The sequence below is a fragment of the Brachyhypopomus gauderio genome, chromosome 11 (assembly GCF_052324685.1).
Source record: "Brachyhypopomus gauderio isolate BG-103 chromosome 11, BGAUD_0.2, whole genome shotgun sequence".
In the NCBI taxonomy this organism is placed as follows: Eukaryota; Metazoa; Chordata; class Actinopteri; order Gymnotiformes; family Hypopomidae; genus Brachyhypopomus; species Brachyhypopomus gauderio.
The window spans coordinates 24,315,294-24,339,780 of NC_135221.1; the positions used below are offsets into that span (position 1 = coordinate 24,315,294).

Below are 24,487 nucleotides of genomic sequence, written 5' to 3' on the forward strand. Positions count from 1 at the left end.
GACAATTTAGACAACAATCGATCTAAACAGACATACAATGCCAGTGATTAGCATGTGGCTCCGGCAGGCTTATCTATAGCAGCATAACTAAAGGGAGGGGTTCAGAAGTCACCACAGTCATGAGGGCTCACTGAGACGTTGCTTTCCACCCAAATCATTGTCACAACTAGAGTGATCACATGATGTGGATGACAGCATCAACATTTCAGATTACCAGATAACTCATTGACTGGGGCCCCCGAGCTCCACACCTTGACAAGTAGAATATTACCTGAAGGCTTGATTAAACAGGTGAGTCTTCAGTCTAGATTTAAAGATTGTCACTGTGTCAGAATCTCAGATTGGAGCTGAGGGGCTATAAAGGAGAAAGCTCTGCCTCTGGCTGTAGTCGTACTAAATTTTGGAACTAAGAGAAATCCAGCATTTTGGGAGCGCAGACAGCGAGATGGGTTGTAGGATGCAACAGTAGCAAACCGTGACCATTAAACCTACCCCCCCCCCCCCCCCCCCCGAAAAATTTGTTTCCTTTCCTAATTAACTGCAATAAAAATAAATAAATAAAAAACTAAGACGACAGTACAGCTTTAAAAGCGAGATAACTTCTTAAGCAAAATAAGGTTCCAACAAAATAAGGTTCACAGCTCCGTGTTCCTCGGGAGCGGAATATGTAAACAACGCACACGAGGGCGTCAAAGGACTGAATCGAAACTAGCTAGCGGTGGTACGCTAACGACAGCTAGCGTCGCCACAGCAGGCAAAAATTATCATACAGTTAAGCCCGCCCACTAAGAGGGAAGATACGATTGGTCAATTTTACTGTCATTTGATACTGGTATTGCGCTGAATTATAACTGCCAGGCCCTCTGTAAACGAACAGTGGGCATCACAGTCCTGATAGGTGGAGACATAGGCTCACAGGTTTCCACTTAACTTAACCCCTCACCTTCCAACACAGATTGAATAGACACGGTTTAATAATTTATTTGCTTATATTTCTGTAATTGTTTAGATGTCAATTGTCAAACTGTAAGTAGATTTTAAAAATTGGATAAATTATATATATATTCAAAAAAATAAAGGGAACACTCAAATAACACATCCTAGATCTGAATGAATGAAATATTCCCATTTAATACTTTGTTCTATACAAAGTTGAATGTGCTGACAACAAAATCACACAAAAATCATCAATGGAAATGAAATGTATTAACCAATGGAGGCCGGGATTTGGAGCCACACATGAAATTAAAGTGGAAAAACACACTACAGGCTGATCCAACTTTGATGTAATGTCCTTAAAACAAGTCAAAATGAGGCTTAGTATTGTGTGTGGCCTCCACGTGCCTGTATGACCTCCCTACAACGCCTGGGCATGCTCCTGATGAGGTGGCGGATGGTCTCCTGGTGGATCTCCTCCCAGACCTGGACTAAAGCATCCGCCAACTCCTGGACAGTCTGTGGTGCAACGTGACGTTGGTGGATGGAGCGAGACATGATGTCCCAGATGTGCTCAATCGGATTCAGGTCTGGGGAACGGGCGGGCCAGTCCATAGCTTCAATGCCTCCATCTTGCAGGACACTTGCTGACACACTCCAGCCACATGAGGTCTAGCATTGTCCTGCATTAGGAGGAACCCAGGGCCAACCGCACCAGCATATGGTCTCACAAGCGGTCTGAGCATCTCATCTCGGTATCTAATGGCAGTCAGGCTACCTCTGGTAAGCACATGGAGGTCTGTGTGGCCCTCCAAAGAAATGCCACCCCACACCATTACTGACCCACTGCCAAACCGGGCATGCTGAAGGATGTTGCAGGCAGCAGATCGCTCTCCACGGCGTCTCCAGACTCTGTCACGTCTGTCACATGTGCTCAGTGTGAACCTGCTTTCATCTGTGAAGAGCACAAGGTGTCAGTGGCGAATTTGCCAATCCTGGTGTTCTCTGGCAAATGCCAAGCGTCCTGCACGGTGTTGGGCTGTGAGCACAACCCCCATCTGTGGACGTCGGGCCCTCATACCATCCTCATGGAGTCGGTTTCTAACCGTTTGTGCAGACACATGCACATTTGTGGCCTGCTGGAGGTCATTTTGCAGGGCTCTGGCAGTGCTCCTCCTGTTCCTTCTTGCACAAAGGCGGAGGTAGCGGTCCTGCTGCTAGGTTGTTGCCCTGAACAGGTTGGTTTCACAGAAGTGTGGTTGACTTGGAGTTATATTGTGTTGTTTACGTGTTCCCTTTATTTTTTGAGCAGTGTATATATATATATATATATATATATATATATATATATATATATATATATATATATATATATATATATATATATATATATATATATATAGTTTTTTTTTTTTTTTTTAAGAATATTTTAGGCCCTCTGAGAGGTCATAGAGAGCCCTGACAGTTCCCCACTAGAATGCAATAAGTTCATTCAGATATTGTGGAGCAAGACCATTCAACGCCTTATAAGTCAACAGAAGAATTTTAAAATCAATTCAATATTTAACTGGAAGCCAGTGTAATGCAGAGAGAGTAGGACTAATATGATCGAATTTTCTAGACCTAGTTAGGACTCTAACTGCAGCAGTCTGTACAAGTTGAAGATTCTTTAGGGACTTTTAAAAGCAGTGGTTCCCAAAGTGGGGGGCCCCCTAGGTGCGGTGTGGAGCTATTGCAGGGGGGGGCGCGGAGCTTGGAAGTAAAACATGTGCACATGTGTCAATATGGGGGGGGGGGGGGGGGGGGGGGGGTGTAGGGGGGGCGCAAAAATATTCTCATCTACTAAAGGGGGGCACTCTGCATCAGCTAATGAAAGTAAATGTCTCAGCTTGGCAATATTACACAAATGGAAAAAGGCAGCCTTAGTGACTACATATATGTGTGTCAAATGAAAGATCTGAATCTTTAGTATGGGAGAATACTTTGTATGAGCAATACTTTGAGATGAAAAAGAAGGACGTGATTAAGTTGATTAAGCTTTTGAATGTAATTATAAAAAACAGATCAGTCACAGATCTTACTTGGATGGGATGATACATGTGCCATTGATTTTGTTGTCTTAATGTCATATTAATTGTTGTTGTGATTGTTGTTGTGAAGTATATTTTAATCTTAAAGGGAAAACATGCATAATCTACTCATACTGGTACTGCAACAAAAATATTTCTTTCTCTGTAAATGAAGCACTAAGATTAAGCTAGCTATGGTTTATTGTTATGGGTACATAGTAGCACATTCATCACTGCTGCAGGGCACGACTGGTGCAGGTTACACCATTACTAAGAGATTTAAGTTCTTTTTGACAGATGTTTTGTAGAATGTTCTATAACAGCTGTGATCCTTTCAGGGCTTTCAGTTCCAGGCAGTATGTCTCAACACATTTCCCTTGTATTAAATTATGGCATAGTGACATGGAAATGGAACACCCATTAAAATACAAAGTCATGCATAGATTAACAGGGAAAGTTGCAAATATTGGCAAATGAAACACTGGGCCTTTGGAGTCATAATTACAATGACTATGCATAATGGCGAGTGGTCAGTAACCTGTGTGAGCTCATCTGACTACTGGTTCAGAAATAAACTTCTTGACGAAAGATGTTCACCTCCTGTCTTCACTCTCTTCCTCTTCAGGTGAATGATTGTGAAACAGAAAGGTCCCGTCACAGAGAGACATCACCCCATCCCCCCTCCCTTCTCAGGGCATGGCCCAGGTCCAGGATGGACCGCCAAACGAATGCGACAGGTGTGTTGCCTAATCAGCCTTCATCTAATGTAACGTGGGCTAGGAGAGTGTTTCAGATCATGAAGTCCTTCCTGATCCTCTCACATCCTGCTAACAGTGGTGCTGGACGTTCTCAAAGAGCATGTGCATGGTAACCAAACTGTACCTAATGCAGCAGACAATGGCAAAAACAAACCTCAGTGTCATCTGCACTCAGGACAAAGCCAACTGTGAAATGGGATGTAATGTATTCTTGATGGTAGTGTGTAAAACTAATCTGATTTAAAAGGTAATTCCAGTTGAGACTTTTTTTAAAATGCTTTTGTGTCTCATTTGTCTTACATGTTTTTGTCGTATTTATGATTGGATCGTCTTGGTCATGAGATGAATGTATATGAATGAAGAATGGTTATGAATGAAATCTAACATCGGACCTAATCTGCACTTGGCACAATTAAGTAGCTGAAATGCTGCTGTGTCTCCTGCCAGCCCTGCGGTGGTAGAGGAGAGTCAGGATGGGATGGACAGTAGCAGCTTGACCCCTGGCACAGCTCGACAGATCCGCATCCACCGCGACTCCGTCTACGGTTTCGGCTTCGTCGCCGGCAGTGAACGGCCTGTCATTGTACGCTCTGTCTGTGCGGGTAGGACACGTATCTCCATCAGGACCTGGGGACCAGATGTCTGCAGTCCGCTGGGACAAAAGCAGGCATCTGCTCCACCAGGCCAAACAGTCTCACCTCCTGTAATAACCCTTTGCTTGTTGTATGGGACCTTGTTGAGTTTTCGTACTGTCTGATGTACACGGTACACATCACAACTCAGCGGCGCATATTAATGGCTGGCTGTGATGTTTATTATGGAATGACTCAAAAAGATATGACAGGATGTTTTTTAAATATGACATGTGCTTGTACACTGTTAATGCACATCTGATATTTAAGGTGCCTTTATGAACAGATTTGCTATTTTGCCTCACTTAGCTATTCTTCACAAAGAACATGCCTGCTTTATGCTCTGAAATTCAGATGGTCCATCCGATGGCAAGCTTCTACCTGGTGACCAGATCCTAGCCATAAACGAAGAACCCGTCAACGAGGCACCTAGGGAGAGAGTCATAGACCTTGTAAGGTAACATCCTTTACTGTCACCAAATGTGAAAAAGCCTTTTCAAAATGCATGAGTGACGTTGCTTTTATGTAGTTATTTCCTGTTTCTCTGACAGATAAGAATCTTGATTTCAGAAAAAACTTATTTGTTGAACTTCTGCAACTTTGTCCTCTGATTCTGCCTGATTCTCTCTAATTCTGTCTGATTCTCTCAGATTCTCTTTGATTCTGTCTGATTCTCTCAGATTCTGTCTGATTCTCGCTGATTCTGTCTGATTCTCTCTGTGCAGAAATTGCAGAGACTCTATTGTTCTCACTGTGCTGCAGCCCCAACAGGTGACGACATCAGCAGCCTCACCTGTTATTGTCCTGTGGATCAGTTTATTCTTCATTAAATATGCCTCTTCTGTGTTATATTAAATGCCATCTATACAATCTGTTTGGGGAATTACTTTTTTATGTCTTTGTCATTTATGAACTGCTTTGCATACAAGGACATGCCATGACTTTTATTTTGCCAAATCTGCCTAATTACCGTCTTGTGCATTCATGCATGTAATGAAATTTTAGTGTTGAATGGGTCATTCATTTAGCCATCTGAATTACCAAAAATATATTTTTAAGAATAGTTTTTTCCTTTATTTTAATGGAATTGTTCATATAACCTCCCTCAAATCATAAAGTCCACCTTTCATGAATTCAGTTTTACAAAAACATAAGGATTCTAAGGATTTTGGCTATTCTATTTCACTTCTCTTTTTCCTTTCTCTTCTCTCTGCTTTGTTTCCTTAGTCACCTAAATCAGCCTTCATAAGTGCGGCCAAGAAAGCTCGTCTGCGAACCAATCCCCCTAAAGTGCGCTTTTCTGAGCAAGTGTCCATCAGCGCCCCGGACTCAGTATGTGTTGCCTGTGTCACGCTCATCGTTTCTCCAGCTCATCTCTGTGGTGATGTCTGTTAGGGTCTGAAATGAGAAAATTCACAAATCACAACAGAACATTGGTCTCCACATCGGCAAGGTTACGAAATTATTTTAACACCAAGGAAGCAACTACAAACCATATAAATTGGACGATTTGTTATGTATGAAGTCATGTGGCCCATGACTGGATTATTGATGCTTCCAAATTGGAATACTAATGTTACTCAAGCAGACACCCTTTGACAATGTCGTATAGTTGTCATTTCAGACCCTCGAGCTAAACTGAAACTTCACTCTTCCTTTCTTCCTCATCCCATTGCATCAGACTGCAGGTCCATTACCCAAGGGGCTGAGCCTGAAATCCCTCCCAGACAGCTGCCTCTGCGTTTAGACCCATACCATCATACTGAAGTGCTGGAAGGATTAGTCCAGAACTTTCTAAACTTATGCATTGACTCCCTCATTCCCACCAAATTGCTCCTTTGTGAATTCTCGCAGGCTTGCGGTAAAGAGAGACCCCATCTTTTCCCAGGTCAACAGACAGAACAGAGGCTTCGAGGATGGCTGTTTGGCTTAGGGTGGACTTAGGAGAATTCCAGAGTTGCGCCCTTCAAGAAGTGTTTACTCAGCAGCCTGACAAGAAACACTTCATGAATAATTTGAGATATGAGACATGAATTCCTTTGTCCTGTTGTCCAAGAACTGGGATACAGAATACACTGACCTGAAGGAAAGAAGCAAGTACCACAGCTTTAATGTGCTTGACACCACAATTGAACATGGCCAATTAATGGGTTTAGACTGGATAATGGGATCATTTAGGCCAAAGTGAAAAATATGAAGGCTGGGTCTTGAAATGTGAAAACAAGACATGAAGTGCCATGGAAAAACGCAGTGTGGGTGTAACTTCACAGCTTGAATCTGATCAAGTGTAATTAGATGAAGATCAGAGAAGCACTGCGCCCAGCCACAACCTGTAGCCTTCCAATAACCCTTAATGTTGTTTCTAGAAGTCCATTCATTTGTAGCCTTTCATTAGCACTAAAGCCGCTATCCCCTGTAGGTGTGACATGGGTCGATAGCCCCCATGTTAACATCTCCTTCCATGGATTATGTCCTGTACAGTCTCATATCTGCCTTGCGAGCAAGGAAGAGTGAACACAACACCCTCGGGGTGCTGCCCGCACCACTTTTAGAAAGAGGAGCGATGGGAGGGGCGTGCAGCTCTCCTGGAAGAAGAGGCTTGCTGATCAGGCCTAGAGGGCCCAAATCGGTAAAGACCAAAACCTCCTCACCTGAGCCTCCCCTAATCATGCCAATCCATCTCGCGCGATCAGCAGAGGGCCAATCCTGCTCCATACGACACGCCAGCAGCCCCTCCGGCACAGGACAAGATGGCCGACCAAGGGGTGGGACCAGCCTTCAAGTTCATCGCATGCTTACTGTGCTCAGCTACCTCCAGCGTCCAATCACAGTGTAATCTGAAACGAGCTCACCTGCTTATGTCACTTCCATGCACTGCACGCTCCATACAGAGGCCCATTATTGCTACATAATGGAAGAGTCATATGAAAACGTATTTGAAAAAAAAGTGCTATTGTTTTAAATGTCATGTACATTTTTCATTATTCATACAAATATCAAGTAATATTCTCTGAGGTGCTTTTTGTGAGGCTGAGTGAAAAAGTTTCAGAAGATTCAAAGAAGATTCAGTAACACTACATTAAGTGTTTACTTACTAACATGAAGTAATGCATTAGTTAACATGAACAACACATGAAGTAACACATTAACAATAATTAACTAACGTTAAATAAACATGTGTGACGTTCGGGCGCAGCCAAGGACGAGACACAGAATCCTCGGTTTTTATGACAGACATCACTTTTAATCTCCACTGAAGTTGCGCAATAGCGCACGAGAAACATACACAAACACTCAACGGGTAGACTTTAGACAACGACGAGCACAGGACACTGCGCGAGCGCACATTAAATAGACAAACCACATTAACCCCAGGTGATTACGAGACGATTCACAGGTGAGACGGATTATCACATGACATAGCCATCACCACGAAATATCCACAGACGCAGACGATGCACGTAGACTACGTAAACACACGCCCAAAAGGGAGGGGCCGGGGTCCTCAACGTGACAACATGTAACAGATGCGAACTTAAAGGAATATATTACATTGTACTGATTTACCTACATAAGTAATGGATAACTTAGAAATTTCCAAGTATAATATATACTGTTTTTAGCTGTTAGTCCCTTTTGTTCCAAACTAAAACTAAAGCTCTAAAAAGGTGCGAGCAACAAAGAGCCAAAACAGGAGCCGCAACTGTTACATGTTTACTTAACATTAGTTAATTATTGTTAATGTGTTACTTCATGTGTTGTTCATGTTAACTAATGCACTTCACGTTAGTAAAAAAACACTTAATGTAAAGTGTTACTGAAGATTCGTACTATGTTAAGAACGGTATATTATTTAAATGTAAATTATTTACAAATATGAATAATACAACAATAACCAAATATGTATCCTCACAAACTGCATCCTTTTATCCATTTATATGAGATATTAACATGAGTCTCAATTGATCAGACTACAAGTTATCAGTGTGAATCATAAGTGTCTTGTGCATCTCAGAGAGGCACAGGGATCCAATCACTCAAACCACATTTGGAGGTGACCAGGCCACATTGCATTTGGAATGGAAGCGCTAATCCACCCCGATGCATCCTAGATGTCAAGGACTGCCCTAATTGGAAACAAACTCAGTACTAACTAACTTCAAGTTAGTACATAGTTGTGTGCTAACTCAAAGTTTTTAACCTGCAAACCAGCTAGCCTGCAACCTGAAAATGACAAAGTATAAGAGAAATGTCTGTAGCTGGAGATTTATTTCAGAGGTCTTATTTTAGTGTGGAGCGAGGACTCGGCACAATGAAAACCCATGATCTCTTATTACCAATTTAATAAATCTGCACATAAATCTTGATTTTTGATTAGCAAGCGGAAGTGATGTAAGTACTTAAAGAAACATAGTAAGTAGTTACGAACTCAAGGCCAGATGTAAACATATGCGTCTTACCTGACCATTCAAGACTCATGTTAATAGCAGGTCTGTCCTTTCTCACATGTGGAATCAATGGTTACATTAGTAAAGATAATAACACAACAATTACTATTATTGATTTGTATGTTAGAAAGATAAAGCTTAAAAATGCCAAACGGTGGTGATGCAATATAAATGGAATTTCAATAGGGATCCAGAACATAAACACATGTATTATTCACCTACTAGACACACTCACCTTAAAGGTGTATTTTATTGTTAAACAATTACAGCCTGTATTTCATGTGCTGTCCTGCATTTGTGAGATACAGATCACCTCTACCCTGTTTATTACCAGTCAGTTTCAGACTAGAAGAGTCCTGCTGACTGGTCTGGCGTAAATGTGTGTTTCTAATCAACTCACTGGTGAATGTCACCACCATTTATTTATGCGAAACTTCTTGTAGGCATTACCATTTTCTATCATGCATAATCCACTACTGTAGGAGGGGCTAGACAAGAAACAAGTGAGATGTATAATTAAGGGGTGTTGCCAAAGATTTACATTACATTTACATTTACGGCATTTAGCAGACGCTCTTGTCCAGAGCGACTTACAAAAGTGCTTTGCAGATGTGGACGGAACACAGAAACCAAACCAAAAGCTCATTGCAGAAGAACCAGCGTGAGTCCCAAGTAAAGCAGAGGGAGACCCTTCACACTGATCAGTGCTGTGCTGTAAAATATCTGCCATCCAAATAATGTCCAGTTAGCAGTAATGATGTGGTCAGAAACTGCCATTTCACACCACACTTTCAGGCAATCAGTGGTTAGGACATTCCTATCCATCATGCTGTTTACATCTCTTTCACTTCATGTCACTAGACATTTCAAAGAAGCCACAAGCAGTCAGAGACCTTACGCTCAACTTGAAATGATTCGCCCGAAGTTAGAACCTGCAATATTCTTCCTCCTACCTAGGCTAAATATTAGCATCACTCTTCAGTCTGCACCATTAACAATCAATATAATAACCCTCTATAATGGTTGATAAACTTTAGCTAGGTAGCAGATAAAAAATATTTATGATGCCTTTCGGTGGCAGGAGCTTATTAAATTTGTGCTTGATGGCTTGTTCTAAGTCTAAATGTAAGGCATCAGATAGATGGATTTGAAGAGCATGTTACATTTTTTTGCTTCATGGAATGCAGTTTTAAAACCTTACACATAAATTCAATATGTAGAAAACAAAAAAACTATATAGATCTATATATGTAATCTGTGTGACGATGGGGTCGTGGCGAAGGATGAGACACTGAATCCTCCTTTAGACTGACGTCACTTTTATTTTAAATAGTAATTGCGCAATAGCGCACACGGAACACGTATACACACACTGAGACGTGTAGACTTTAGACAACGACGAGCACAGGACACTGCGCGAGCGCACATTAAATAGACAGACCACATTAGCCCCATGTGCTTACGAGACGATTCACAGGTGAGACACATTATTCACACAACAAAGCTATCACCACGGAGTTCCGAAAACGCAGACAGAGCACGTGGACAACGTTTACACACGCCCAAAAGGGAGGGGCCGGGGTCCTCAACGTGACAGACGCCCCCTCCAAGGGCACTACCCGTCCCGGGGTGCCAACAGGACCGAGTGCCCCGAACCCACGACGATGGGCGGATCCGACGCGCTCAGTCCTGCGTCTGGGAGGTGACTGCCCTCGGGGAAGCGTCCGCCACGGACCGCCTAGAATACCCTCCCTGGGAACATAGGGGAAAAGACGTTAGACACGTTACACGGGACATTCACAAACACGCACACAGGCACATTGACACATAGAGGAACGAATGGGAAAAATGGGTTAGGAATACAGACGGGAAGACTGACGAACACAGGCACACACACACATGAAACAGGCGCCAGGCTGCGCGCCAGAAGGATAGCGATGAGGGGAGTGAGATCGGGAGCCACTGGTGCTGCAGGCGCTGCGGTGGGCGGTGCTCCTCCTGCCCTTGCTGCAAACCCTCCACCGGGCGCAGCGCGGTTGGCCCACGTGGCAGGTGCAGCGCGGTTGGCCGACGCGGCAGGTGCAGCGCGGTTGGCCGACGCGGCAGGTGCAGCGCGGTTGGTCCCACCCCTCGGTGGGCCATACGGGAAACCCTCCTTGCCCGTGGATCTCCCTCCGGACCTGGCAGTGGGAGTGGCCTCCTCCGCTTCCATCACCTCGTCACTGCCACGGCTCCAGCTCATGGGCTGTCCCGAGCTGCCACCCCGGGAACAGTCCATGTCGCTGGCTGGGGAGAGCTCGGGGGATGAACCCGCCTCTGGACTCCTCCTCCTCTTCGCCGTCCCGGCGGACAGTTCCGAGGGGGAAGGACTCTCCTCCTCCTCCGTGTAGGAGCCCTCGGACGGAGGGTACTCCCCATTCTCCTCCTCCTCCCCACCGTCTTCCTCGGGGCATGCGGAGCAGTCCGACGGGGAGGGGTACTCCTCCTCGTCACACTCTTGCTCCTCGCCCTCTTCCTCGCCCTCCTCGACGGGGGGAGAGGGAACTACGGGCGGAGGGAGGTAGTCCTCTTCCTCTGACTCCTCCTCCTCCTCTTCACCGTAGTCGACGGTGGAGACATCGTCTAGCGACGGAGGGTAGGCTTCCTCCCCCTCCCCACCGTAGTCGACGGTGGAGGCTTCGCCTAGAGACGGAGGATAGTCCTCTTCCTCCTCCTCCTCGCTTGGCGAATCCTCCTCCCCAAACTCGCTCTCTGGAGTGCTCTCCGTCGAGCAAAGCACGAACGCCCCCATCCTCAGAGGCGAGGGTTCGCGGGAAGGAGAGGGGTGTCGCTCTCACCATATCCGCCGTGCCTGCTCGAGGAAGTTGTCCGCTATCTCAGGGACGGAGGATTCCCGAGCCATGCGCAGCATATAGGCGCATAGCGGGTCCTGCTCCATGAGCTCGGGGTTGGCGGTGGCTTGGCAGCGCTGGCCAGGAGAAGAGGCGCGATGGCGCCGCTTGCTGGCTCGATTGCCCCTCTTCGGTCGGGTGGCATAGCCCGGCATGGTGTCTCACGTCGTTATGTGACGATGGGGTCGTGGCGAAGGATGAGACACTGAATCCTCCTTTAGACTGACGTCACTTTTATTTTAAATAGTAATTGCGCAATAGCGCACACGGAACACGTATACACACACTGAGACGTGTAGACTTTAGACAACGACGAGCACAGGACACTGCGCGAGCGCACATTAAATAGACAGACCACATTAGCCCCATGTGATTACGAGACGATTCACAGGTGAGACACATTATTCACACAACAAAGCTATCACCACGGAGTTCCGAAAACGCAGACAGAGCACGTGGACAACGTTTACACACGCCCAAAAGGGAGGGGCCGGGGTCCTCAACGTGACAATCTGAAGAAGATATATTATATATACTGCATATAAAATCATGAAATACACATTTGGATTTCTAAAATATGGCCAATTTCTCATCAGTATAAATTCACCAAACACTGCACTGGTCACTTAATTATGTATGCCTAACTGACAGGGGCATTTTTCAGTCACTTCAGATGAGTGACTACACAACCACTCCTGAACTGAGATTTGGATGGTGAATCATTTTCAACATAGTAGTGACACTGAAATGAAGGTGTTATTCTACTGGGTGCTGCACTGGTGTGGGTGTAGCAGGCGTAACACTGTTGATGTGACAGCGTCAGAGAGTGGGTTGAGAATGGTCTGTCACCCAAAAATACCCAGTCAACAGCACTCCTGTAGTCATGACAACTGATGAAGAAATGAAAGATGGCTAACATAGATTGTGCATAGCAATGGATGGGATGTAATGTAGAATTATTCCTATAACTTCCTATAACCTCAAATACTACACTACTAAAGTGGGTAGTGAGTAATGTCTCAGTGTTGCAAAGCAATTGTAGTGCTGATGTTAATTGAAGTAAAAGTCCTAGCCTAAGTCAGCTTTTGCATTTAAGTCAGAAGCATCTGGGAAGTACTAATGAATGGAGGGATGAGGTTGCTATTGGAACTTCCAAAAGTTTTCCAAAAGAAAGAAAGTGTCACCGTTACCTTCAGCACACTTCAGTATCCAAACGTTTAAGATGCTCAAGGCATTACCGCTGCCTCCAAACAGAACACCATGATCACTAACAACGTGACACGTTACACAACTACCCGATAGTGACTCAAACAAATTCTCCTTGTGTTTAAAAGTTGTAGAAACAAAAGTAACCTTGAGCCAGAACTCAGAGCTCCTGCTCTTCGAACTTGAACAATTGTCTAATTGTGGCTGCAGTGTATTAAAACGATGGATTGAGCCTTCCACAGCGCTATTCTACAACCTTCTAAAGCAGAGCCATCTCTTGGGTCCACCGCCTCAGTTAAAGCGTTGGCCTGCTGAGCTGTAACCGGCCTCGCCCTTTACAGCGCTCAGACTGGATGAAGGCCTGCTCCACTTTCCTAGTTCCTCTATCCAATTACAGCTCTCATGCCCCTTTTTATTCTCCCTTATAACTTATTTAATTTCCGTACTGGACCTATAAAGCACTTTCTCTGATGTTTTATTCCTTCTCCAATAACCCTTCCAGTCCAGGAGTCACTGACTGTGGCCATCTATTAACTCTTCTTTCTTTTTCTCTGCCTTCTGTCAGACCATGCTTAAAGACGACTCGCTGCTACTGATACCAAATGTGCTGAAGGTTTTCCTGGAGAATGGGCAAATCAAGTCCTTCACGTTTGACAGCCGCACCACAGTCAGGGTGAGTGGATGCAGTTGTGCAGGGATATTTATTCAGATTTTAGCTTCCACCGGGCCGTTCAGCGTGGATCTGATACCACATCACAGTTAATGATCGTAATGGGGAAAACATACAAAGGGATGATCTAAGCACAACAAAGCAAAGTGAGCAGAGGTGCTTTTGGAGTTAGCGTGTGCATCTCTTTGTGCCAGAGCTTCATACATAATGGGTGATGAATAGCACTGCATTTACGGTTCATTTTCTGAACTAGAAGCTCAAACCCATTATGTTCGTCACAAGTCTGATTCCTGGTGCACTAATGCAATTAATTACTAGTATTTAAATGGAATCTCATCAATGGTATATAACTGAAAGTAAATGAGAAAGGTCATTAGTGTCTTTCAGTGTGTGCATCTTGAGGACACTGACATCTCAAAGCACACTCATTACACAACATTGTTAGATTTCTTCAAAATCTTTTCTTAAGCAAAAGGGAAAGACAAAGATATGCCTGACTAATTGCACCAGTTAAAAAAACAGGAAAAATCAAAAAGGTATCCAGCAGCTCAAATCAGTTACAGCATGTGCAATGCAAAATTATATATTCAATCACACGGACTCCCCAGGGTTCCTAGTGTGGTGTGGAATAGACGTGTAGCGTAACTCAATCTGGAAGAACTGAGCAGACAAGGGCCGTAAGGGAGTAGACAGAACAAGTTAAAATCAGAGCATTATGATGAGAGGAATAAAATAAACATTGAATATTGTGGAATATACTAGATAACAATGAGAAATTATATTGCCAGTATCTGGATTTAGGGAAAACACAGAAATGTTCGGATGAGGGGTTGTGTACGCTTAAATTCTATTTTGCCTTAATACTTCCCCAGCTGTGTATACTCAATGACATGTTCACTGAGTCACTCTTTGGTCAATATTATCAAAACAGATTATCACAAGTGGCAGGGGGGCGCTCCTGTAATCCTGCCTATATCTGTGCCGCTGATACTGGAAGTAAACTGATCTCTGTGGCCCTCAGCAAATAACCTGTGTTCCAACACTGGGATTATGATCCTCGGATAACATATAAAATGGAGCACGTCATGATAGAAACGTACCACAGACTTCCACAACGCATTCTTCAAGTCTGCTGAAAGCCTGTGCAGAAACCTGAGGATACAGCATATACATATGACATATGGTTCCTTCATTAATATTCCAAGAACTTTTCCTTCTGGCACAGCCAGAAGGTAGTAAGAAACCCTGCACATCTGTTTCTGGGGCTCAGGGCAAACTAAGTTAAATTGATTTCACTATTGCAATAGTAGAGCAAATGTCAAATGTGTTTACTTAGCATACACACATCAGCCAGGCTCTTTTCTACTACATTTAATTTCAGATATCTTAAAAGCCCATGCTTGGTCAAATTCTTTGTTTCTTTTTCTTTTTCTCTTTTTCCATGACAAGTGGGTATTCACTGCTATGAACGTTTGATAAAGGGTTATTTCAAACAGGGAATTGCTGTAAAAATATAGAATATGTTTTGTTGTTTGCTTCTTGCCCTTATGACAGGATGTGATATCTTCGCTCCAAGACCGCCTGTCTCTGCGGTACATTGAACATTTTGCTCTGGTTCTGGAATCTGGAGCGCTCAATCAGAACCAGAGACTGCACCTTCTGCAGGAGAGCCAACCTCTCTCTCATGTGAGTTTTGAGCCTTGCCTACAGTTTGTGTGTGATTTTTTGCATCTTCTCATGCTTTCAAAATGTGGTCAAAAAATGTTTTATAGTTGAGTGGTTGACTCCAATATACCACTATATTGAGATTTAAAATAACAGAACACAGTGACGACTCCTAGAAAATCAACAAATCTGTTTAAAGAATACTTCTGTGAAGGAGATTTTAAACCTCAGTGAGCTTTTACCTGGTAAATGAAGGTAAACTAAAACTAAATTGCAGTAATGGCATCTATGTTATGTTCTACCTTTGCATCAGTGAGAGATGCTGGAATACATTTATCAAAAAAGTGAAGATAATAATAATTCTCCTAAAGTTTATCCATGATATATCAAAGCTTCATGTTCTGGCCAATCCCTGTTGTTGCGTTCAGGTTGTACACAGAACCTACTTCCAGGGGATGAAGTGTCTCTTCAGGATCTGTTTCTTCCCCAAGGACCCTGCTGACCTGTTGAGGAGAGACCCTGCAGCCTTTGAGTATCTCTACATACAGGTTGGAGTGCTTCCCTGCTTAGGAGATGCTGGCAATAAATCCTTTGTACGCAGCTGGTACCATAATTGCGTGCGTTACACATCCGCTCTATAATATCAAACAGAGTCGCAATGATGTCATCAAAGAGCGTTATGGGATGGACTGGAAGGCAGATGTCACTCTTAGGTTGGCAGCGCTCCACATTTACATCACGGTATCAATAGCGAGGCCCAGTCAGAAGATCTCCCTCAAGCACGTGGAGTAAGTCTTGATGTTTGGTCTGCACATTAACCACCAAGGGTTATTCTCTACATAAAACTATTCTTAACAAATGAAAAACACCACAAGTTGTCGATTAATGTACATTACACTGTATATTTTATAACATCATACATTGTTAGATACATGGTTTTACTCTGACTGTTTACATGCAATTCAAATGAGTTTAGACATATTAGTTATGCAATAGACCATTAAAGAACATTATATTCCTATTAGCGTTTAGCATGTTAATAAAAGCCTTGAAATCTGACCTGTCTTATCATTATCAGGAAGGAATGGGGCCTGGAACCTTTCCTTCCTCTTACCTTGTTACCAACTGTCAAGGAGAAGAATGTGTGTAAGACCCTTTCGCAGCTGCTGAAAACATATCAGCACCCTCCACCTGCTGGGAACAAGGTGCAGCCCTAATGTGAAAATGGGATTGCTGGTGAATCTTGATGCTTGTCAGAGTCATACTTGTAAATTCAGATAAAATATGGTATTAGTCCTGTCAATGCCAGGATGCCCTGCAGAGATAAGCATGTTTATATTGATAGTCGTCAAGCGTATGAGCTTTTTCAGCATAATGCCACACACACATTTCAATAGCCAAAATCTGCAATTTCACTTTGATTTTGATTTTTCAGCTTTGTTCGGTATCATATATTCACACAAATGTTTAAATCGTAAATATAAAGTTTATGCATCCATTTCCATTTCAGCAGATTCTCTAGACACACAATGAGGAATACAGGCAGCACGCAACATCAGCACATGTTATGTCAAACCTCCATTACTCAAGTGCAGCCATTGCAAAAACAATCAAACTTGATATATGGGATAAAACACAAATTTCATTTGAAGACACTCTCCTTCAAAATATAATTTTCAGTCTTGCAATGGCCATTATCTCAAAAACATAAAAACTTCAAAAAGTTCTGGTTAACAAAATCAAAATAAAAAAAATTATTTAGCTAATTATTCACTGATTAAATTATGCTGCAAACATCACCTTTTGGCCCCTGATGTTGATGTTGAAGGATAAACTTTTAATTTCAAATATCTCAAATCACACATGATGCATGTAACTGTCTTCATGCGGAACTGTCTAATGGAGACTGACTTGGTCTTCATTCACTGAGTAGGTCATGGTGGGAACACACTGCCCCCTGCTGGTTGAGCAGTTCTCTTCCTCGTCTCTTTTGCAGGTGTCTCCTCTTCAAGGAAAGCTACAGTACATACGTGTACTAAATGACCTCCCACCGTTTGGTGGCTTGCTGTTTCATACAGTTGGACTGGTATTGTCTTAAACGAATAAGAATGAACTCTTTTTAAAAAGTTCTTATTGAGAAGCTGTAGTCAAACAACTGAGTGTTTCATTTTTCTCTCTTTGGAAGGATGAAAAACACACAGCCACTACGTTTTTGGTGGGGCCTAGACATGGTATCAGTCATGTAATCGACCTCAAAAATAACCTGACAACTGTCCTGGCTGAGTTCAGCCGTGTAGCAAAGGTCCAGTTGTTCCGGGAGCACCAGGGAGTAGCGAGAGTGGAGGTGGCCATTCTTGATGCGAAGGTACGATACAGTGCAACAGTGACTGGACTAAACATGAATGTTATTTGGCACGATTTAGGATGTTCAGAAATCAGATTGCTGAATGTTTCCATCATTTGTTTAGCCCCTGGTTTTGTTGATGGAGTGGCCGGATGCATCAAACTTTGCCTGTTTGATTTCTGGCTATTACAAGCTCTTTGTGGATCCCAAAAGGACCATCTACTACAGGACACCTGGTCAGTCTCAAATGATCAAGGCAGGTATGTTAGTAATCTCCCCCTTGGTTTTTACTTCGAGAGTGTGAAAGTTCTAAATCCATTTTCACCACTGTGCAAGTTTAAAATAATCATTTTGCGCCTCTGTGTGGACAAGTTGACAGTATATGTGTGTGTGTGTGTGTGTGTATGTATATATATATATATATATATATATATATATATATATATATATATATATATATACATACACACTATATGAATAGTATTAACATGTATTAACAATGTTCAAAATGCTGTTGCTACAAGTTGCTGTTGATGGTCAATAAACCTCCGTTGCTTGGCATCAAGCTCTTTCTGTTCTCTGGGACTTGCATCATTCATTTCTTCCTGCTGTTCTTGATCCTGCCATCTTCATCTCGAATTAACCCATGGATGTTTCCATTTTCCGTTTGTTCCCAACTGAAATGACATTCTGGATTTGTTCATTTCTATGTGAACTACGAACATTAAATCCATATTAAAACCATACATTGGACGCTGTTACCATATACTGTGGTCTGCCAGCGAGGACGGCCACAACATCTCATGACATCCCAAGACTTTTATTCAACCTTCATGTCTGAGATCTCCCTCAGCCTGTGCTTCTGCCATCCGGACTCACTTACATCCACCATGTGACTCCTGTCCATTCAACCCTTCTGATGATTCTGTCCTTCAGATTTCAGAAGCTCCCACCCTCATTCCCGCTCTGGCCCCTCTGCATCCAGTAGCGGTCGGCGAGAGGAGAGAGAGGGCTCATCCAGAGAGGCGTCACAGAAGCCGCTCGCGGCGGTGCCATCGCAGCACCTTGGGCTGTGCCACCTCCATCTGAAAGAGCAGCAACAGCTGCAGGAGCTCCACGTCCAAACAGAGACGTTGGACATTAACGAGAACCTCGTCTCCCAGTCACACAACCGCTCGCGCACCAAGTCCGATCCCACCCTAAAGGCCAACGAGTCAGAGGCAGACACAGAAAGCCCGGCTCAGGATAGCTCGAGCTTCAGGGGCAGGGCCAAAACACTGGAAAATGCAAAGCGCACTGGGAGATTCTTTTGTGACTCCTGCAAGGCAAAACTTAAGGCTGGGGGAGTGATGTCCGAAAAGGGAGCAGCCGGGAAGCTTGTTCTGCATTGCACAAATGCCTGTTTGTCCCGTGACGGAGGAGCTGTTGATCTCACAGCCCTCCCCCCTCCTGGGAGTGAAGAGGATGAGGAGGTGGAAGAAGGAGGGGGGAAACTGCAACCTCCCCCTGCTGCTATAGCGGCACCACCCCCAGGCTTTCGAGATAACAGCTCGGACGAAGATGACTCTAAAAAGAGCCGTAGAGCTGCTGCCACTGATGCCAGCATGGCGTCAGCACCTGTGGCAGCCAGTCGAGAGGACGTGCCTGTCACCCTGATTGATAATGTGTCCACCAGGACGGTGCGAGACCACGCTCAAGAGCTCGATGACGCATTAGTGTCCACTCTACAGGCACTGGAGGCACTGGCTGCTTCAGAGGATTACCCCCATCATCACCCACAGACTCCGCAAACAGCAGGTGGAAACACCAAGTACTTAAAAAGTGCTAGATGTCCACTAACTTGCTGCTGTGTATATTCAGAAATTATGCAAAATACAAAATGTATAGTAAATGAATACAAGCAGGGGACATGTGCAAAAAAGGCCTAAGAGGCACACTGAAGCTTGCAATTGTATAAGTGTGTTATAATATTGGTTAATTATGCTAACAAAGCATGTCCTCTACTAACTTCAAACATGTGAATCTTGTATGGAACTCTGCAATTACATGGGCTGTAGTCTTAAGCAGCTATGACAAGCTTGCGGTTTACACCTGGTATACTGGAGAATAAATGGGAACTTTTATTTTAATTTTCAAATGTGCTATAAAAAGATAAGATACCTGAGGATTTGCTGTTGAGTTTTCTTACAGAATGTAAGACAATTTTAAGGATTATATACTACTAAAATATGCAATTTAGTAGCACTATTGTTGTAAACTAAAGCCTTTGTGTGACTTGAAACTGAACAGCTGCTAGTGAGGCCATATTGATATGCTTATACTTTGTTTTAGGTTTTACCATTATGAGCCTGATTGTGTTTGGTTTTGTGTCTTTCACAGGGTTGATTGTTCTAGCTGCTATTACTCCAGAGTCATCCCTCGACTCAGGACATGAGACCAACTCATCAGAGCTCACCGATGTGTCGGAAATGGTGTCAGCCATGAAGCAGCATCAGAATCAGGCCTACCTATTTGCTCATCATATTAACAAAGAGCGAATTTTCAGTCGCCGTGATTTCCCTTTGACGATCCCTGGCTGCACAGCACAGGCAATTGGAGGAGGAGCTTTTTCTATGAGTCAGATCCGTGCTGGATGCCCATCTAAACCTGTGATTCTCAGTAAAACGATGCCCCTGAAGGTCAGTCCTAGTCGAGGGACTGCTCCCTCTGGAACTACCACAGAGCAAAGTAAGACACAGCATGTAATAAAGAGCGAGCAGGTCACAGAGAAAGCCAAATCAGAAACCACCAAAGAGTGCTCTGCAGAGCTGGCTCCTCAGGCATCTGAGGAACCCAAAGGCCTTGACCAAGAGAGTACTTTTGAAGTCAGCAAAGAGGAAAAGTCACCATCTTCTACAGAGGGTAAACTGACCCCTAGCACCTCTGAAAAAGGAAAGGAGAAAAGTTCTGGGCACTCAACTCCAGAATGTACCAATAAAGCCTTACCAATGCTCTTGCCTGTGGACAGAACTGCTTCTGCCAAGATTTCTCCAACAAACATATGCCAAGATGCCGAGACTGCCTCAAGTGAGACCAATAAGCCTTCAAGTTCAAAAGGCCTACTGCCTGCTGATGACTTATTCTGCACGTGTCCAGTTCGGCCAGAGTCTGGGTCACAACTGCGACTGAAAGACCCACAGGCCCAAAAAGTGGTAGTGTTCCACTCATGTTCTCCAAATGATGATGAGCGTCTCCGTGCCAAAGGACTGCAATTAACCAGCAACAAAGACAGTGCAGCAAGGACACCTGATATAAATTTACCTAAACCCAAAGCCCTTCCTCCAGCAAAGTATTCCCCAGTAATGCCTGTGAAAATGGAAAGGAAAGATATACCTGAGGTCAAGCCAGAGAGCTCAAAGAGTAAAGCACCTGCTGAACCACAGAAAAACACAAAAAATGTGCCTGTCCTAGTAGATACAACCCATGTTTTGAGCTGTGCAGAAAAGGGTGCAACTATTCCTGGGGCAGAATATAAGAAGGAGGCAAACAGCAAAGCCAAGTCTCAACGTAGTGCCCCATTTTCAAGTATTAGAAATCTGATCTCTGCCACATTTCCTGCCCGCCTGCGGCGGGAAACAGATGAACGTCGTGCACAGCTTCAGAAGGTGAGGCAGTATGAACTTGAGTTCCTGGAGGAGCTTCTAAAGCCCAAAACAACACAGGGAGAGTTCTTGCCCCAGGGTTCATCTCCTATTCCCTCGGGTACTCCATGTGCTTGCCAGCTGCGTACAAGTCCGGTGCAGAAAGTCCCTGGCATCTCGCGAGAGCAGCGACGCAGCTGTGACTGTAAAAGGATGTGCAGGGGAATGCGTCTCCCTGATACTCCGGTAGGTTCTGCGATGGATAACAGAGGAAGGGAGAGGTCCATCTCCAAAACTCCCCCTGCAAAGCCCAAATCTCCACATGCTCAAGAGGCACCTAGACGCCCCCAGACGTTAGAGATCAAGACCACACGTATCCGCTCCACAAGCCTAGAATCAAGAGAGCCCAGAGACACCCCCACATCCTGTTTACCCATGTGTGCATCCCGCTCAGAATGCATTGGAGCACCACAGTACAAAAAGCTCCAAAGGCGGTATAGTATAGGGGAGATTGATAACAATGACAGCACACCCCTTTATGCTGAGGTCAAGCCTACCAAAGCAAAAAGCTTAGAAAAGGAAATGGAGAGAGTTAGGGCTACGGGACTAAGACTTCCAACTCCAGTGGAACCCATTCATACTCAAGGTGGAGATACCAAAAAGAAAGGAGTGTTCTTTATTCAAGGTGAGGAGATCCTACGCGAGGGCCGAGAAGGCACCACAGAGGTTCTGCTTGGCCTTCCGAGCGAAGACAACGAGGACAGGGAGAAGTGCTGCTCCTTTTGCTTCTGCTATCGGAAGTGCGAGGCAGCTGATGAGAGCAGTGAGAAGGATGAAGTGTCGTATTCCATCCCCCTGCAGGTCCTGCCTGGGATGCAGCTGGATTCAAGAGCCCTGCCTGTAGTCAGCAAGACCCTGCAGGTGCTTGATGCTGAGGACTGTAGTGGAGAGGAAGAAGAGGAGGAGGAGGAACCTCAAACTCAGGAGATTGACCTACGGGCCTGTGGGAATCTGGAAAGCAGCTTGGCACGAGTGCAGTCCCTTCAGGGAAAAGCTTTCAGCTTACCTGATGGCTTTTTAAATGCACAACTCGACGCTAATGAGCTGCTCTCTATTTTACGACAGTGTGCCAACAGTCCCCAGAATGAGGGTGAACCTCGCATGCCTCCAGCGAGGTTGGCAGAATACAAGCAGGAGCTCGCAGTCCGCTTCAAAGAGTTTAGGGCGTCGTGCCGCCGAGTGGCGAGTGTTGAGAAAAGTCCTTCGCGGATGTTGAGTGCGGTCACAGCCAGTTTCCAGGTGTTGTGCAGCCTGACTCAGACATTCATCCGCTTGGTACGTGGCGTACGGTCTGAGAACCAAAAGCTGCAGCTCTTGCGAAAGGTAGAAGAAGTTGCGGTGAACTACACTCTGCTTCTTCGGGCTGCCGAGGAAGCAATGGGACACTCGAGCAGCTTGCCCACAAAGAGTGCCAGTCCACAACTTACCACCTCCACCAACTTAGGCTCTCTTACTCGGCCCATCAAAACCTTGCCCAGCAAGTAACACATCCTTTTTGCACAAGGGGATATCAACTTGGCACGAGTATTGTTACACAAAACTCTCTGTCAATTGTTTTGTTTACATTTTAACAGATCTTTCCATGGTTCACTATATGCCAGACTAGCACCATTACATGTTTACAGAGGTTTGCCAGCAGTATGTACTGTCCTTGCTGAGGACCTCTAACCACCTTCCACTTGTTTGTGCCAAGGAGGAAAAACTAAAGAAGCGTCCTCTGCCCCTGCTCTATGGATGACAAACAGGGCTACAAAAAACTTTTTCATACAGGTTGTTGTCCTTGTTAAGAGACTCAAGTTTTTGAATATGTTTAATGATACATATATTTAAAGAATAAATCTGAAGTAATTTTACAATATGTAAAATATATATATAACAAATATTGATAAGTAATAATACATAATCTGAAATATGTGCCCTGGGTTAAATTTTGCAGAGGAAATGTTAAGTAGAAGATTCTGTGAATTAGGTAGTGAAAGCGATGGTTATTTGGTGGTGTGCTTGTATGTACAATTTTGATTGTTGTGACGAACGTGAGTACTCCCTCTGTTTCACCGCGAAATTCTAAATTGCCACGTTTGAGAAGGATGTTCATAAACCAACTAGGGCCGACTCACAAAGGGGCGAAATGGAACACCTGCTTAGAGCAGACAATGTAGCAGATTTCCAAACTCGCTAATATGAATTCCTTTCAGAGGTATCCATCGTGAAAGAAGTCAGCTTGACCTCATTCAAAACAAAAAACATTTCTCTCGTCAGCATGCACAAAGCAGTGTACTTTCATTCCATCACATCAAATGCACCAGACTAATATAGCACCACACCACACCGCTCCTGGCAGAAACATTTTTGCTTGGAACAATGTGATAAAACCCATGAATCTCATGTTTCGTTTCACATTTCATGCTTGCATTAAAAAATATCTAAAAAATTAAACACATATAGATGTAATGGTGGCCAAACGGTTCTGCTTACAAAATCATATATATATATATATATATATATAGAGAGAGAGAGAGAGAGAGAGAGAGAGAGAGAAATTGAAGATTAATGTTCAAAGATGTTTCAGCTTTCCCCATATTTAATCTATTTTGTTTCATTTTCTTGTGATGTCATCCATTGTGCACTCCAGAGAATATTAAATAAATCCAGAGTAGTTTTATATGTATTTTAATAAAATCCACAGCTGTTTTCTGTCTGAAAGCTTCTTTGTCTCCTCTTCCGGTTTCTGATCTAGATGAACACATAAATCATCATAATGAATTTTTAGTCATGGGTTATTATGAAATCAGTCTTTTTTCTGTTGCTTTGCATGTTTAACTCCCAATTATTATTTTATCTGGAATTTATATGAAACAGATGCTGTTGAGTCGACTATTTGCTGGATGACTGGTATTGAACATGGATGTTGTTGAAGTCAAAGGGAACATAAAATCAAAATGTTCTAAGTGAGATCTTCATATTAACATGTACTCTTCTCTATTTAACTTGTAAAATTATTGTAAAGGACATGAGATATTTGTGAAGCTTAAAACCATTTTGAGAATATTCAGTACTAGCATTGTGAAGATTTGTCCAAATCCTTCACTGTTTTGTAAAGAAAGCTAAATATCACATGACTGTAAATTATAATTTATAGTAGTATTGTATCATAGTTAAATAGTATCTATATTTTAAAGAATATATTA

The 24,487-nt window shown here is 43.7% G+C and overlaps 1 protein-coding gene across 9 annotated transcripts in view; it reads left to right on the forward strand.

Annotated features, from left to right (window-relative positions):
* The window catches only part of frmpd3 (FERM and PDZ domain containing 3), a 107,095-nt gene extending 83,105 nt beyond the window's left edge, over positions 1-23,990 (forward strand). The window contains exons 3-17 of one of the 9 annotated variants that reach the window (XM_077022827.1): positions 3,631-3,742; positions 4,211-4,365; positions 4,750-4,852; positions 5,121-5,166; positions 5,623-5,727; positions 13,506-13,613; positions 15,165-15,296; positions 15,704-15,823; positions 15,927-16,063; positions 16,354-16,480; positions 17,272-17,361; positions 17,461-17,640; positions 17,744-17,879; positions 18,556-19,416; positions 19,999-23,990. In XM_077022827.1, coding sequence (XP_076878942.1) covers positions 3,702-3,742; positions 4,211-4,365; positions 4,750-4,852; positions 5,121-5,166; positions 5,623-5,727; positions 13,506-13,613; positions 15,165-15,296; positions 15,704-15,823; positions 15,927-16,063; positions 16,354-16,480; positions 17,272-17,361; positions 17,461-17,640; positions 17,744-17,879; positions 18,556-19,416; positions 19,999-22,784 — 5,127 coding nt within the window. In that variant the 5' untranslated portion in view covers positions 3,631-3,701 and the 3' untranslated portion in view covers positions 22,785-23,990. The other 8 variants (XM_077022836.1, XM_077022828.1, XM_077022831.1 and 5 more) reach the window with 8 other exon arrangements.
* The last annotated feature ends 497 nt before the right edge of the window (positions 23,991-24,487 follow it).